Source organism: Apteryx mantelli, chromosome 2 (genome assembly GCF_036417845.1).
Source record: "Apteryx mantelli isolate bAptMan1 chromosome 2, bAptMan1.hap1, whole genome shotgun sequence".
In the NCBI taxonomy this organism is placed as follows: Eukaryota; Metazoa; Chordata; class Aves; order Apterygiformes; family Apterygidae; genus Apteryx; species Apteryx mantelli.
In genome coordinates, this window is record NC_089979.1 from 2,750,827 (window position 1) to 2,768,152 (window position 17,326).

At 45.1% G+C, this 17,326-nt stretch overlaps 1 protein-coding gene across 1 annotated transcript in view; it reads right to left on the reverse strand.

Moving 5' to 3' along the window:
- The window catches only part of ADGRB1 (adhesion G protein-coupled receptor B1), a 206,502-nt gene that overhangs the window by 40,878 nt on the left and 148,298 nt on the right, over positions 1 to 17,326 (reverse strand). The window contains exons 20-22 of the mRNA XM_067290107.1: positions 16,886 to 17,036; positions 11,817 to 11,886; positions 3,216 to 3,282 (exon numbers count right to left, since the gene is read on the reverse strand). Of these exons, the coding sequence (XP_067146208.1) occupies positions 3,216 to 3,282; positions 11,817 to 11,886; positions 16,886 to 17,036 (288 nt within the window). The remainder of the gene's footprint in view (positions 1 to 3,215; positions 3,283 to 11,816; positions 11,887 to 16,885; positions 17,037 to 17,326) is intronic.

Here is a 17,326-nt window from a genome sequence, read left to right on the forward strand (position 1 = left end):
GTAGATTGTTTTGAATCTTTCTTATTTTTCACCCCAAGAGAGCAAGAAAATTCGCACCCCCAAGCTTCTTTCCCTTGCTACTTCACTGTCTCAGGACTGTTTATCACTTAAATTCTTCTTGAGTATATTGAATATCTGTGACAGAGAGAGGACCAGAGGAACTCTGTCTGGTCCTTTTTTGCACTTAGCCAGTCAAGGACATTTTAGCAGGGACTAGAAGCTAATAAGTTCTTGGCAATCATTTCTAATTATTCATCTTCAAAAATGCCCATGCAATCAATTGCAGCTCTGCAACTGTTTCAATAAATAAAAGCTATTTCATCCAATGCATTGATTATCGTGATCAGTATCCTGCTGTGATACTGGCTCTGTTTCTTTACAAATGAGGACAGGGATATAGCAGGGACATGCTTCTAAACATAGCTAAACACAGACACTTTTAATAGCATGCAGTGTAGCTTTACTTCCTTATCTCTGGGATGCCATCCAGAAGTAAAGGCACAAGTCTGAGATCCAGCCCTTGAGATAACTAGTGCGTTATGACTGACGACTCTGTCCTGACTTAACCATGCCTCTCCCTGCAGAAACCCATTGCCTTCAGCCTCAGCTCAACGAGAAATCAGCAGGCTGCTTCACCAGAGTTAGGCGAATAAAACTGCTTGCAACAACTCAGCACTGCAGTTTGGCAGGATTTTTAAGGCTAAAGGTCAGATCTGTGCAGTCATTCAGTGTCACTGGAGTGAGTGCGAGCTGCGGATGCTGGTGGATTTGCAGGGGAACTATCTTAAGAATATCAGTTTGAGCAAAGATACTCCTCCAACCAAGGACCTTTCTCCGATGCTGAGAATAATGATGGAGGGCATGAAAGGAGAAGGTTACTTCAGGAAATGGAAAAAGCATGTTCACAGGAGAACTGCAGTACAGGGATGCTTGAATGGCTTAGGAGGAGTCAGTACAAGCCTAGACTGCCAGGGTTAAGGCAGAGGTAGTAAGCCTGGCTGGAACCAAGCCAGCTCTGTGTAAAGTCACTTCAGTACTTTAGCATTCACTCAGTACAGCCCTGCAAGAGCCTCACTGTCCTCATGTTGAGCCAGATGGGCTGTCTCTCCATCACTGTCACGGTCAAGCTGAAGTCAGGATAAAACATGCACAGAACTGACCCTGTGGACAGTGCATGCTTGAGAATCATGTGTTCAACTCCTGGCTCTGCTGCAAAGTCACTGTGTGAACTTGGGCAATTTACTGAGCTTATCTGTTTCCTGGGTTTCCATTTATAAAAACGTGTTCAAAGCTGCTTCTTTCTCCCCTTCTCCAAGCTCCTCAGAGTATACACCGCCTCCTACCATCTCTTGGGCATCATTCTCTTCTCACTTCAGCCACCCATGAATCAGGCAGTCTAAACTAGATACGTTGGCTCTCTCTAGGCAGTGAAGAGACCTCCAGAGATGACTCGCTCCTTCCTAAGATCAGCTGGATGAACCACCATTTGAAGGTGTTGATCTCTCTGGAAGGACATCACCATTTTCAGCTTAGATGCTGAATAAAAACAGAGCCAAACGGAAGAAAGCTCATGTTTCTTTATCATATTTTAAAGAACTGAGAAAAGCTGAAAGATTACTTCCTTTTTGTTGTCAGCCCAACAAAAGCAAAATGGCTTGAGGTGGGAGACTGATTTCCCTTTCTTTGGGCACTACCAAAGTTCACTTCCTCCTAATCACTGCTGTCTATTGAACATTCAAGCCACTGAGCCACAGCTATCAGTTACAATGCTATTGGGGTGAAGAGCTGGTTGAGCTGAATGCACTAAGCCATGTAATGCTGATGCCAACTATTCTGGCTATAAAAAAAGAGTCTGACACCATCAGCAACATTACTGAGAGAAATTCAGCTATCATGTGCCTTCAAAGACCTAATGACTGGGTGGCATGAATGTCTGCTTATCCCTACCCTTCGCTGAGTACTACCCAAAGACTCAACCATGTGTTGTAGCCCTATGCTAAAGAAAGACCCCAACCGATACAAGCTTGCTTTATTACAGAGGAGGGGTAAGGGCTGGCTTCTCTCTTTGCCATCATGATGAAATGATGGCACCAAGACAGCTTGATGTGCTGTGACAGCAGTGAGAATACAGGTAGCAAGAGCGTTAGTGTAGTTACTCTCTTCTACATCTGCTACTGCTACTGCTGCAGGGCAGTTATCCCCCCCAGGCACTGCATGAAACAAAAGTTTGATCTGGAAAGAAAAAAAAAAAAAAGAATTCAAGTGTCAACAACCCCCTCCACGTGAGACTCTCCAGGGCACCTGAGCCTTACAGGACATATCGCTCCTTCGCTGGGCAAAGCACTGGGCTGGAAAGTAAGTGCAGGCTGTCACTTACATATGGGGGCTAGAACACAGCGTTAAACTTGTCTGAAATCGCTGAAGGAGGGATTTCCTAGAGGATCAGCAGTTCTCAAATTCCTTGAACCCTGTCTGACTGTCAAGATTTCTCATGGTCAGTGAAGCTTCAACAGCAAGGAAGCTTCATGAAAGGTATGTCATCACTTCAGGGACACCTCCAACTCAGGTAATAACTGGTAGAGACAGGCTTTGGTGCTGTGTTGCAGCCAAGGCAGAGGGGACAGGAGAATGGACTCCCATCACCCAGTCCATGAAGTGGTGAGACAGAGTTTGGGAATGTCCGCTTTAACCGTGCTGTCTCTTTGAGCTAGAAGTAAATGTGATTTGTTTAGAGCCACACAAGACCCCTTCAGCACTGATTTGAAGAGCTTCATTTCACCTGCAAAACAGAAAGCTTCTCACATGCACTCGCCATCTGGGACAGACCAGGAATAAATGCTGGCTGTGGAGGTACAGCTTGGTCTGAGATCAACCAGGAACAGCAGTTTTTGAAGGAGTTAATGTCAGAGTTTTCCACCATCATCGTGCATTTCCATCCAGATAGAGCAAAAACAAGGTAAAGCATTAACTAGATGTCTAGGGGACTCCAGAGAGCACAGAGGCAGAAGGCTGAGAGCTGAGGCATATTATATTTCAGAATCAAACCCATCCCAAAGGAGTACCTTGCTGGTTTCTAACACTTTGCTCTTTTCTCCTGAAGGGGAAGGTTATTAAAAGAATGAATGGAAATAGAGAGGGACATTCTTGGATTGAACGAACGAGGCAAGTCCTATACAATAAAAAGAAAAAAAATGCTTTCAGCCAAGCTCAAATACCAAAACAACAGCAGCCGCAGGTCCCACGAAGGCGTAGAGAAGACCTCCCTCTAATGACAGCCAGCAGCTGGAAAATGAAGAGGGAAAAGAAAGTTACCCAGTGGCTAGCATCACTGACAAACAGGCACATGTTTTGTTTCTTCTTTTTGTAGAGTTCATCTCTGGAGGAGATACCCCACAGCAAAGAAGAGTCTGACACCTTACAGCAAGCAAATTTTGCTCCCTGTTCCTCCAGAAATTACACACAGACTTAGTTGCCTGGGGGTGTGTCTGCAGAGCAGTGTTTGGTTGTTTACAGGGGAATGAATACATGCAAAATTCATGACGATGCTCTGCTTCAGACCAGGTCCTGGAAATAGTTACGTTAGTTTGAAGGCAAGACCGTGCTCTTGTCCTGTTCACTCAGAGCAAAAACAGTGGAAATTCTCCCTTGTTCACTTGCTAATCAGTTACCCTGCCCGGGCCTTAGGTCCAGGACTGAAGTGTATTTTTGCTCTCTGTCTCTGGCTACTCCCTATGGGCTTGCTGATGTGGGGAAATGCAACACAACAGCGAAGTGGGAATTCACAAAGCGGATGTTCTTAACGAATGAGCTGAACGTGACGCGTGTGGTATTTCTCCTGCAATCGGCTTATTGCTTCTCCTTCACAACATGCAACCTGAACAGGTCTTCTCTTTTCTCCATTAACTATGTGAGAAACTTTGCCTCCTTAACTCTGAAAGTTTGAATTACAGTTTAGATATGTGCCTACACAGCCTGAGGTGGGACTCTTCTCACTAAACATTGGTGTCTACCAGTGCCTCTCACTGAACCAGTCACCCTAGGTGACATTTCTAGTCAGTGGAGACCCAGTCAAGGGAGTCCAGGACGAGGCATCTACATTCAGTGAGATGAATCAAACCCTGAACTCCGTTGATTGCTTTGACCAAATCTTCACTATTCAAGTAGTCTGGCCACCCAGCCCAGATGGAGACATCACAGGGGAGATGAATCCCACTTCTCATGTAAATGGTATGAATAACCTCCAGGTGTCTCCCTGGAGTTCCTACTGCACTGTCCATTCACATGCAAACTTACTGCACACTAACATCTCTATACAGACAAGCCTGGTGTAAAAAAAAAAACAAGCAGAGAAAAGTAGGGGAAACGTCATCCAGCACCCATCCTTAGAGCTAAGTACCAGGGGCTGTCTGAATAGTCAATTGGGATTTTTAGGTTTGACCATAAGGACAACCATGAAGAGTTACAGCAGTGCTGGACTTGAAATTTCCATTTCACGAAGAATTCAGCAGCTCAGAGCATGGGCCCATAAATTAGATACTTCAGGGCAAGTGAGGATGTGAATTCACACCATGTTGGCAACTCCACAGAAAGTTCCAGTGCACATGCTTTGACATCGCAGTACCCTGGAGAAAATGTGAGATGGAGTAATCCTGTTTCAACAGTAAACTACCATGTATTTACCACAGGGTAAGAGTAGGCAACCACAATGGAACGAGGACCTTCTCAAAGTCCTTAACCCTGCTAACCCTGCAGTAATTCATTTATGCGCCTGTACTCTCAGCAATATGTTTTCCTTCTGAAACCAAGTACTGCCTTTCAGAGTCTCCCAGGAAACAAAACCTTCTTGGAAACATTTCAGTTTTGTTGATCAGCCTCAAATGCTTTTGTATCAATTCTGACTTGTAAAAAATGTTACTTTTCACCCTAAAATACAGAACATTTGGGGAGAAAAAAAAGTATCTGAAACTGAAAATTGAAAACAGGACATTCTGTTTTTATCCATGGCCTTCATCTTGTTTATTTCTAAATTAAAGCTGTAACGTGTTAATTTAATCTGTTCTGATTTCCTTTTGATAGCAAGTTGCTCCATCAGAAACTATTTGAGCAACTGTAATAATAAAACAAATAAGCAGTTGGGGGAGGAAGGGAATAAGAATGATGCTTTGGAGGGCTGCAACGATTGAGAGTCTCCCTGAATGCAAGGAAAGAGCAGGGGGAATAAGATAAGTTCTCAAATTCCAATCCTTCCCCAAACTTTTTAGTCCTACACTCAACCCTCATTTTGAGACCAGTTTTCCCAGGGTCTCTTTCAACCACTGAGCAAAATGACAAGTTGAATTGAAGAACAACTCTGAGAGTGAGGGGAGTGCAGCGATCTGTTTAACCACTCACTGCTGCAGCACAGAACGAGGAATATCTTTGAATGATGGAGCTGACAGCTTTGCGTCCTGTACTCAATTAGCAATGAGGATTCAGAATGACAAGGGCTTTCGTTCCCGTTAGATCCCCGGCAGCCCCTCTCCCCCTTGGAGCGTCAGGCTTTCCGAAGGGAAATTCACACATCACCAAGCACTGGCCTTCATCCTTTCTGACTGCCTGACCTCTGTATTACAGAGCTTAATCGAAGCATTTCCTTACAAAGCTGTCAGAGGTGGTGGCTGACAGCAGGGAAAGAGAAAGTGTGAAGTGATATCTGAAAAGAGGAAGCGACAGCAAACTCCAGCGATATATTAGTATATCATATTATATTAGTATAGTGTAGATGCTTTTAACCTCATCCCTACAAGGCATGGAAATATTTGCATTTTAATAAAAGATTCCCCAGTACTTGCAAAGGGTTCTCTTTATAGATCTCTTAAATGGAGCTACCACTGGAAGGGAAGTGAGTTGTTTAACAATGCTCGGCAGTTCTAGACTATCATCTCCAAACAGCTTGACAGCAGCTCTTCATTCAACACCAAAGACCTCTTTACAAGGTCTGATCCTTTTCTGGATCTCCCATGGCCCTGATGTGAGATGGAGGCCTTTTGGTCTTGGTCTTGCAAAAAGCTGTCTTCCACCAAGACCTTCTTGCTTACCCCACACAGTACAGCTCTGCTAGGTAGCTGGCAACAGCTCTCGCCGCAGTTGTGTGCAAAATTAAACAGCCCCAGTGCAATAGTCAACATACTCCTATGACAAAGTCTACAGCTGGGATTCAGAGCTGTCTCACCAGGATTAATTCACAGATTAACGTAACAGCTGCTGAGATACCTGTGAGTGACAGAAGCCCTGACTCAATGACACAAAGTAAGACAGTGACCTCTGTCCCCTCTAAGCACTGAGAAACATCAGCAGGCTAAAGAGACTACAGGGATATCCATAGGGAATTTGCTGTGTCCTGGCATTGCTCTAAGACAACTCTTCTTACAAGCTCTCTCATGGGGAAGGTTATGAATTCCCAGCTACCAGTAACACAACCTCAATTGTTTACTTCAAGCTTTAGGAGGCAATTTGTCAAGCTTTAGAGGTCCAGTCCCCGGAGTACTCGCTAGGACACTCACTATTCAGGCGTTCAGTCTAACACAAGGATGTGAGCAGTGGCTGGTCCTGTAGATCTCTGCTACTTTTAAAGACTCTCTTTGAGACTGGAAGGACAGCCTGTACCTTCCCCTAGCAGCTCTCCAAACAACTGCAAAATCTCTTTTCAAATGCTGTTCAGGTATGAAAAAGGAAAAATCCTTCCTGTCCTCCTCCACTCACTGTACATGGATAGTTTGAAGCACTCCAGAAGCATCCTGAGCAGTAAAAGCCTCTGCCTAAATGGCTGCTGGGGAACTGCTATGCAGAAAAGAAAGGGGATACAGTCCAAACCCTGAAGTACATATTTAATTTTTAATTTGAATCTCTTTCTCCCATGTCATCTTAGGACTTGGTGGCCCTGCTCAGCTATATCCAGTCTTGGCATGCTTGGGGCAGTCTCTGACTTCTGAGACCCGGCCAGCTCTTAGACTGCTTCCATGTCTTACTGGGACAGGCCTCCACATTGCAGTTCAGCTGTGTTTCACCAGCATAGAATAGCTTTGTCCCATGAAGCTTTGTACAAACAGAAGACAAGACAAAGGTGTCCAGGAAGGCCACCTGTCAAAGCTGAAGCTGCTCCTACATTGAACTGCTTGCAACCTTCTTTCCCTGTTGGAGGTCCCTCCCTTAAGCTGCTTCACTGCAGTTTGCCAGCTTGACTTTCACTGCAGATGACAGTTTCAGTCAATATGACACCAAGACACAGCATGCATTTCACACACTATCCCTTTCACCACCTCTGCTCTTAGAGCTTGCGCCTCCAAGAAAAGTGCGGCAATGTCTTCAACAGCTGCAGCCATCCCCAAAACGCTCCAGTGTCTATGCCCCATAGATGGATGTCATGCTTTTCATGTCACTGAGAGTGGAGTGAGAAAAAAGCTGATGCTGAGTGCCAGGTCCCATGCTCAACTACACATACAACCTTGCTTTGTCCTAATGCCTGCTGCTGGGAGAAAACCAGCTGGTGCTAATACACTACTGTTAGGATCCTGAAATTACGGGGCTGGAAGAAGTTTTGAAAGACACTGTTAAGTCCCTTGTGGTTTATCACGTCAGCTCTTGTCCCTTGCTACAGCTATACATTCTACCCTAACACTTAGGGGAAAAAATAAAGGAGGTGATGTATGGACAGGAAATTGCCTGGAATAAAACTAAATGCTGGATGAGTTATCAGAAACCACGCGACTCTAAGAGAAGGACACCATTTCACAGGCAGGGATGTGTTGTTGCTAATGTCTTTTCTTTCCTTTTGCAAGATGGAAACTTCATACCTTGAAAGTCTGCCCCTGGCCATTTGAAATGCGCTGTGCTATACTAACTAGACACAAAGTTTAAGCGGGTTCTGGGCTCCAGCAAGCCCTGCAACAAACTCACAGACTCCTTCAATCGTCAGAAATCAACACCCTGGGACTAGCTTAGACCCAGGTCTGTTTTGTGTTCATTTGTTTTAACACTAGACAGTATTAAGTCTAGCCTCTCTGTCTAACGCACTCAAGTTTTGGAGTTTAGCTCTGAACTTATTGCTCTGTCACAGCTGCTGCTACAGAGGAGAGGTGAAACCCAGGGCCTCCTCACACATAAATTTAAGAGGGTTTTTATGCCTCTTGAAGAGGAAAGCAGGGAGGGATAAGCCTGAATGTTGTCCCTGCACTGCAGCCTGTTTGGGCACCTGCCTATACTGCTGCACATTATTATTCTTTGTTTCACATTTTAAAATGCAGCAATATTTAGCTCTCTTTACAGTGATGCTTAGCACTATTTTATCAAAGGACTGAAGCACAGACAGTGGCTCCTGTGGCACCAGGATCAGAGCATGCGTCTGTGACATGCCACAGCAACCGGTGGCCGCAGGTGTGGACATCGTTGCGAGCGTGTGGTTGAAGGTGGTAAAGACTCTGACTCCGCAGAGCGAGTCATGAGATACGCTCGTGCTCCTTTCCCTCTTCTCTCCGAGCCTGAGCAGATGTTTACTGGCAACCGGCTCCTGCCAAGGTGTCTTGGCACGTTCTCCCGAGAGGCTTGCCAAAACCCCTGTTAGGAGTTCAGGGAGCTGCTCGGGAGAGCGCAGCGATCGGCAGGTGTCGGTCTGCTCACGAGGCAGCCACACCATTGGCCTCGCAGAGCAGCGTGAGCGTGCTTTCCCCTCGCAGCATGCAGTTGGGTTAGGGACAGCTTAACAAGCACCTGCTGGGACATCCTTCCTGCTCGGGGCAGTGCTGGGCAGAAACGCCGGCTCGAGTCCGTGACTGTAAGTAAGTTAGCTATATTTATGCAGCTCTGCAGTGCTGGGCTGGTGTTAATTAGCTCTAGCTCTCAGTAAACCAAACAGCGGGAATCGCAACAAGATGGCAGCATTATGAATGTCTGACCGGAGGCTACTTCTTGCGCGGTCAGGGCATGTGCTCTGCAAACTGTGGCGTAAATGACACAGCACACCTCAGGGGGATTTTTTTCCATCGGAAGAAGACTGAGAGCACGGGTGTGAATTCACTAAGTATCTTGTTCAGCCGGCAAACACCTGCTGCAGACAAGTCTGATGAACCATCCAGGCCTGCAGGGACAGGGGGATAGACAGGCTGGCTAGGGAAAGGGACGGGCAGCACCGGAGCACGACAGAACGAGCGTGCCCTTGGGTGAGCAGGGAAAGCACCTCTGCGGAGGGGTGTGCACGAGGGCTGGCAAAGGATGCGCGTGCGTTGAGCGCCCGGAACGTGTGCGGGTGCACGCACGGAGAGAGCGCGTGTGCGAGTGCGTGTCCCTTGGCACGCTGGCAGGAATCTGCAGGGAAAAAGTTCAGCACTTTCAGTCCTCTGCTGCTTTTGAGTCTGACCATGCTCTTTTCAAGTCAGAAAATAACAGCATAGCCCAGTTAACACCACTGGCACCAAGACGGGCTCTCCGTGCTTGCAGATGAACTGTTGCTCCTCTGACGACTTAGCTGGGACTCTCCAGCTTTACCACACACAGGGCTACAGCATTAAAGTGAACCAAAGAAGGACTGAACCGAAATCGCCGGGAAGGCCCCCTGCTACTTCTGTGACAAGCACCCTGACAACAGAGCTAGGAAATAGTGTCGTTCAGGCTGCTGCTCCCGCTGGGAGCAAAGGAGCCCCTGCCATCCCCCAAGCAGCCAGCTCAAGCGGTGGCAGGCAGCCAGTCAACCCGCTGGGCAGCGAGGCAGGCAGCATCCAGCCCCAGGATGCAAGGAGCGACAGAGACTAAAGGGCTGAAAGGAGTCAGGGGATTAGCAGCAAAGGGAGGAGAGCCGGTCTGGTTAAGTGGCCCCTGGGAATGACGGAAAGTCAGCGCAGCCTGTTGGCTACCTCGCCGGTGTGCCACTCCGAGAGCAAAGTGGGAGTCAGGCAGGTTTTGTTATGTGTTGACACCCTTTTTGCTGCAGTCTGGGAGGGCTTTGCTCCAGGGCAGAGAGATATTGGCACGGAGTGGTCCAGGGCAGTGAGGCAGAGAATGCTATTCTGCATGTTTTCCCTCTTCCCCCTGAGGCTCCTTTGTGTGGTCAACATTGACCGTAAAAATCTGGTCCTTAAGCATAAAAGGGAGGGAACTACCGAGCTTTTCGCACCAATTCACACCAGTCCTGGTGCCTAAGCATGAACACGAAAGGGAGTAGAAATATAGAGGGCCTCCTCCTATTCCCCCAACGCCTGCTCATTATGAAATGCTCCGGTGGATTTGCACTGGGGAAAGCCACAAAGGTATCAGACCTGCAGAAAGGCTAAAGGGCATTCGAGATCTCATTAAAACTCTTGAAAGCCAGGCTCTGTATCCCCTTCTCAGTCATTCAACAAGCACCGGATCCCTCTTTGCCAGGACACACTGAAGCCAAGTCACCTGAGCTAAGGCAACTGAGTCAGGACAGGTACAACCAAGGCATCCTGAGGCTGACACAGGCTTCGGGAATTGTAGCCTATGAATTTGTATTTAACAGGCCCAACTTTCTAAGCCCTGTGTATTGTACAGTAATTTATACTTATACAAAGCCAACGGAGAATGCTGCTGTGCTGTTTTAACACTCTATTGCACTCAAAGTGCAAACCCTGGACAATCTGGTGGTGGGTGGGCAGAATACGGTAGGAAAGGCCAGACTTTGCCTCTCTTTGGTTAGAAATTTAGAATGAGGGATTCCACATGACATTTTTTCAGCGGGCCTATCTAACCCTCATCTGTTGCTGGCAGTATCTCCAGCATTTCTCTTGGAGGCTGTTCATGTGTTATACAGGTCACCGAACTAGTGAGGCTCTGGAGAAGGATGGTTTTGGGTAAGGAAGAGCCTGTTTTATTGCTACATAATGCTATCCTTTGGCTGCCACTGTGCATAAAATTGTTAATCTATCTTTTTCACAACACATTGAATAACACTTTCCTTTACTTTTAAGTTGCAGTAATGCTCAGATCTGAGTGATTCCAGCCTTGCCTTAATGCCTTTTTTCCCTCTCCACAGTCTTATTCTGCTTTTTCCACTCTGCCTTTCTTCCCCCATTAGATAAAAGAAGTTCTTAAAGGCAGATCCTGAGCTGCTTCCAATGTGAGATTTGGCAAACAGGCAAATTCAGACTGTTTTTAAAAACTTGGTTTGAAAAATTCATCTTCATTCTGGTGCTTAAACCTGAGCTGAGCTTTTTTGAAAACCTGGGTCCAATCAACCAGATCATTTAACAGATAAGCACAAAAGACATTTTTCATTTTTAAACACCCTAAACTTTAAATCTTCCACATTTTCCCCTAAAAGATTTTCTTCCAACTGGTTTCATACTCACAACAGTTAAATTAACCAGTCCCTTAGAAATTATCTTTAAGGGAATAAACAGAGTAGTAATCCAACTTCAGCCAGCATCTTGTCCCTGATGGTATTTCAGGAGGTGTGCTTCAGAAGCAAATACAGATAAATCCAAACCATGCTACTGACTATTGTGCTCATATCTCCATGTGAAAATCTCCTCCTTGTTCAGCTGAACTGAGCTAACAGGCTGCTCCCATTCCAATAATAAGCCCTGGCTCTGTGGACTTTGCTCTCCTCAAGTTTCACCCAAGCATTCAGACAAAAAGAAAGAACGTGTAGAGCTTCCAGATCTGAACTGGCAGCTGATGGTTTGAGGAGGCAGGATGGCTCCTTCCCTTCCCATCCTTCTTGCCTCCCTTTACCATGGACAGCATGCTGAGAACTTAGCTTCCTATGTTTGTTCCTGTGAGTGGGTGAGATAGGAAGAATAAAAAAGAAGAGTCCCTTTACTCACTAGTTCACGGTGCCGTACCCCTTGGCTTTAGTAAATCCCACGGAAATGGCAACCACCAAGGCAGGGAGCCCTATGAAAATGAAACAAAAGAAAATTGGTCATTTCAGCATATGTGTAGGTCTGCTCCCACTCAGTCACTTGATATATTCCATTCCGCCCAGTGTTATTCTAGCACCATCTGTCCCAGCCTGGGTCTTTGGCAGAGATTGAATTCAGGACCTTTAGAGCCAAAAGTATGAACCCTTGTTACCTCAGCTAAAGGAGTAAATCATCAGCCTGCAGCTGTAATAAGCTCATATTCTGCTGTGGACTCACCAGTTCTGTGGGGACTGACAATGCGTGTGGATGCATAAAATATGTTCATTTTATTCTTAGGGACATGGGCTGGTCAAGAATATCAGAGTGTCTACTGAAAGGTGGAATGTCCAGTCACAGCCCAACCCAAAGAGCTAGGAAGCCAAAGATTAAGGACTATGTTTGCTTTTAACATAATATACGAACAACCCAGTTTCAAATGTCACCCCAGATGAGATAGAGCTGGAATCAGAACCTGAGTTTCCCCTATCATAAACAGGTCTCCTAAGTACTTGGCCACGATCTATAACAGAGAAGGTCCCTCTGCAGCACAATGAAAAAGAGCATCAGAACGGCAGGTCTTCCTGCAAACCAGAATACTTATTTTGTTGCCAGCTGTAAAAAGAGACCTGTTCCCTTCTTGTGTCCCAAAGGGGAATAGATCAAGAGAAGTCAGCAGCCCTTAAGAGGACACATTTCATTATGACTGTTGAAAATAATGGGCATATTAGTCCCCTTTTAAGCCCATGGTGCACAAGGCACAGACAATTTATTTTGAGGGTGTCATAAGCTAACAGTGCCAGCGTGAAGTGGCATTTCAGGTGCATACGGAGCAAAGCTAGGTCCTTGATCTTAACGCTAGGAGCTCCCATAAAAGTGAGGGAAGAGTGCAGAAGAAAATCTGCTGGCTATTGCGAAGTGCAGGCCTGAAACTCAGAGCAACTTCATAAAAGGTACTGAAAAGGGTGGGCCGTTAAATGCCTAGGCACAATCTGGACTAGCAGCCTAGAGGCAAAAGATGCTGTGTCCTGCTGATAATCTTTTCATCCTTCCTATCCCTGCAATGATAAACTGCTCAAGGATCTACAAAGGAGACTGGGTGCTTTTCTGGTTCACTGTCCCCATCCCTGCTCTCCCCTTTCCATAAAGAATTGCCTGAGTATCGGATAGTAACATCTGGTTCTTCAGCTACAGAGGTCTCCATGTGGCTTTTTATAGACTTCCTCCTCGTGACAGCATGAAGTAAGCCATCTCAATGCTAAAGATGGCTCATTAAGGATTAGCAGGATCAGTAGCCAGCTAGGATTAGCATTGCTTGACAAGACCCTAATTCTTGTGCTGCAGAGGTCATATCAGGTGGCTGCAAAAGTATTGTAGTTTGGAGGGAAGTACAGAAAGAACATCCAGTCAATAACCCTGCTGGTAGCTTAAACACAGCGGTCACTTGGCAATACAAATCGTCATAGGACTGAACAACAGCGAGGACCAGCAGCCAGCCTGAAGGTATAGCGCCAAATTGGCTGGAATAGAAAGCATTTGATCATCATCGTAAAGGAAAGTGTTTCTCCTCCCAAAGAAGATCCCCAAGCACAGCTCACTTTCGATCAGCTCACAATCCACAGGCAATGGTTTTAAAAGATGTCTCTTATGTTTTCTCTTAATTTACTATTGCCTCTCTGGGTGAGCCTCCCCCACACCCCAGCTGGATGTATTCTGGGCATCCTGGACATATCACCTGCATGGTGTTCAGTGCAATACCATCAATACGGCATCTCATTGCTGCCTCTGGCAAGCACACTGAGAAGCCATATGTGAAAGGGCTTTTTCAAGAGTATAGTGTGATGCAAGAGGTCCTGTGAAAGATAAAAGTTGTGTAGGACTCTGCCAAAATCAGTAATTCGTTCTTCGCAAAGCACTTCTCTTAGATGTGATAATTATGCAGAAACACATACTCAGGCTGTGATCTTGTCAGCTCTCCGGGGTTGGCTTGCATGGAGTCTGGGTAGGAGTCCCAGCCTGTACAGAGAAAGGAGCTGTACAAGCTCCATTTACCAAAGGTGCTAGCTACACCACGGTAGTCAAGCCAACGAGCACGGCAATGAGGGGTACTGTGCTAGTCTGCCTGGCAGAGAGCTGTAACCTCAGTGTCTAATCACAGTTGGATGAGTACACTGGAAAAGTATATTGGCAAACAGCTGCTTGAATTTTTATACAGCTGTCAGAAACTAATACTTCTTCAGATACGAAATTTCAATGACGATTCTTATGGGGGTTTTCTTTAGTTTCCACCATCCTATCAAAAAAAAAAAAAATTCCAAACATTTCCACAAAACTTTTAACCTATTTTTCAATTATTTGAAAAAAAGTTGTTTCTAATTGATTTATTTAATATACTGTAGGTGTTTTAGACCAGCCTTCTAGCCAGTGAGTCATGCCACACAACCACATAATCACTGACAAAGTTTGAGCGTTTTTTGCAAAAAGTGAATTTTACATTCACAATTCCAAATAAATGTGTCAGAAACCTGACTCTAAGAGTTTTGTTATTCCAGTCCAGCAGGAGAATCAGATCATGTGCTCATCAGGTTCCATTAAAAAAGGTTACTCACTAATAACAACCGCTAAGACCCATAACTGTTACAAAAAACTGAAGACCCACTCAGAGCCTGAGCTATGGCAGCGTAAAAAATCCAATAGTAGAAACCATGACATGGTCAAATAAAGAATGACAAAATGATTTCTTCTTTCCATGGACTAATGTGATGATTGAATTGTTTCTAGGGAATAGTTCATCCTTCTGTTGTAAATAATTTAAAATATTTTTAATTACTACAAACTCTACAATCCTTTTTCTGGAGAGGCAAAGCTGCAAACCCAAGAGAACAGAAAACAGGGGATAAAACTCATTGCTAATAGAAACCATTGTAGCTTCATTGAAACGACAACTGACAGCAGCTGAGAATTTGGCAAAGAAATCTAGAACAAGGGCTTAGAAGAATGTTTAATGCATAAAGGAGGAGAAGGGGAAGAATCAATTCATTACAAAGTGAATTGTGCTAATTATTTGAGATTATGCTCCCTAACACATATTTTCTGCTTCTTTTCTCTTAGAGGGGGTCATTAATTCCAGTCTACTGTTAAAGTCTAAGAGTGCGCTGAATATCTGAAATTCCCGTGCTGCCTTAATAGGCTGGAGTGTTCTTCTTCACTTCTTGTCCTATTCTATTCTAAGTTGTTATTATGCATCATTTATCAACCAGCATATCCTAGCTCAGAGATTAGTACATTTTAGTAGCAGATGAAATTATGCTTCTACATATATATATATACATATATATATATATATATTTTAATCTCTACAGATTACAGCTGTAAATGTTGTCTGTCCAAAATTCTCTTGGCTAATATGGCTATTTGTCCCAGCATTTACAAGTCAGAATGAAACCCCCCCTTTTTTTCACCTAGAAGAGCTATTAGTCTATTGTATTCCATATCCCTGAAGTTACTTGAGTAACACAGTGTTTGTGTATAAACATTTGCACAAGCACACACACGCACACGCAGACTATGCTGCCCGTGCTTTGCGTGTAAGTGGTCAGGTTCTTGTGCTATACACAAACATCATATTTCAATACTGTGATTTATTTTGTTTTCAGTTATAAGTTGAAGAAAAAATATGAGTGAGAATTCATTCTGAAGCACAGATACTGTGCCATAAATCCAAAGACGACGCATTCTTCAGTTTTTCAGGAAAACAAATCCCTTCTGCCTGTAAAGTGAGGGGAACTATTTAACTGTTCTATTATAGCAGAATCAGCAGGGAAAGAGAGGCATATTTGCATGGCTACTTAGCGCTAAATGATATGACTTTGATTACGCATGTGTATTTTCCATTCCCGAACAATGGGTGTCGCAAGAATGCGTCTCACAGCAGAATCTGGCCCGAAATGGCCTACTTGGGCTGTTACTGTGCTGATTTTAGCAGGCCTATCTTACCCTCCTTAGGCTGTGGAGCGTTTTCTCGTCACAGTGCAGTCACTAGAAAGCAATAAATCCGTTTAGCACCAAGCACTAATGGGTTAATCAGGTCGGGTTACTCAGGACAGGTAGAATGAAGTAGGCTGCGAAATGATCAGGAGGACACAGAAACTGCTTTACCCTAGAGTGCAGGTGCTGGAACGAGGATGGTTCTTGATGTGTCAGGACTAATCACATCAAGGCCCTTCATAAAGCATCAGAAATATCTTGCCTGGGGTAAAATGCTTGACTTCAGTAGTAAAATGAGTCACTAATACAGCTTAGAAGCACAGTGCTTTCTCTCTCTCTCTTTCTTTCTGTTTTTTGCCTACTTGCTTTTGAGCAACTTTTTGTTCAGTTGCTCTTTTCAAATTCAAGCTTTTATTGCTTTGAAAGTCTAGGTTATGGGTTTGTATTTGTTTTCTACTACAGAATGCACCATTTAAGGCTGATAAATTAAACATATGGAAGAGGCAGAGGGAGAAAAATGAGTTACAAACATCTGCACCAGTCTAATAGTTTATTTGTCTATCAGAGCCCCTGCTGCCATGGAGACAGAATTTCAGAGCTTGCTTCGCTCCAGGTTTCACATTGAAGGAGACAGAGAGAGAGAAAAAGAGAAAGCAAGAAAGAGAGCAAAAGCAAGGAAACCTCCTAGCGCACACTCAAACTTTTTGAAAATTCAACCCCCTTTTGCCTCATCTGTTCTCTGTGACCTTGGGATGGACTGGACAGAGGTAGAACTCCTTAAGACTGAGCTTTGCTCAAGGCATTTTTAACCATTTTAGCCCTTCTCGATTCCCCCAAAAGGGCTGTAACCGCCTCTTGAGATATCATGCTCTACAAATTCTTTCACAGCGTATCAGTCCCTCTTCCGGCATGGACTCTCCCTGCCTCCCCAGCTCTGGCAAAAAGACACATTAGAGGGGGAAAGCGGTTTCCCCAGGGGGGCGAATTCCCAGACCCACGATCCTCACCCCATCCGAGACACAAGAAACGCTTGCGGATGATGCGGTTCCGTAACCTGCCCGTCACTGCCATGTAGGACTGCCAGGCCTCTGTCAGCACCCAGCAGAAAGAGGAGAGGAAGAAGAAGTGCAAGAAAGCTGCCACCAGCGTGCATATCACCTGGAGATAGGAGGAAAGGAGGACACGTGAGAAGAGCAGCAGGCGGAGAGAGCAACTCAGAGGACAGCAGCAGGCAAAGGGAGCTGCTTCCAAGTCAGGTTCTGGAAGGAAAGATCACAGGAATCAGAAAACGAAAAGACATTCCAGGAGGAGACATTCTCCCCTGCAAGCTTTGACCTGGCAAAGGACTAAAGCATTTGCTTTAAACGTAAGTACTTCATGGAAATCAACCGCATTTTAGCATAAGCTTAAAGATAAGCCCATGGTTAACAATTTTGCTGAACTGATGC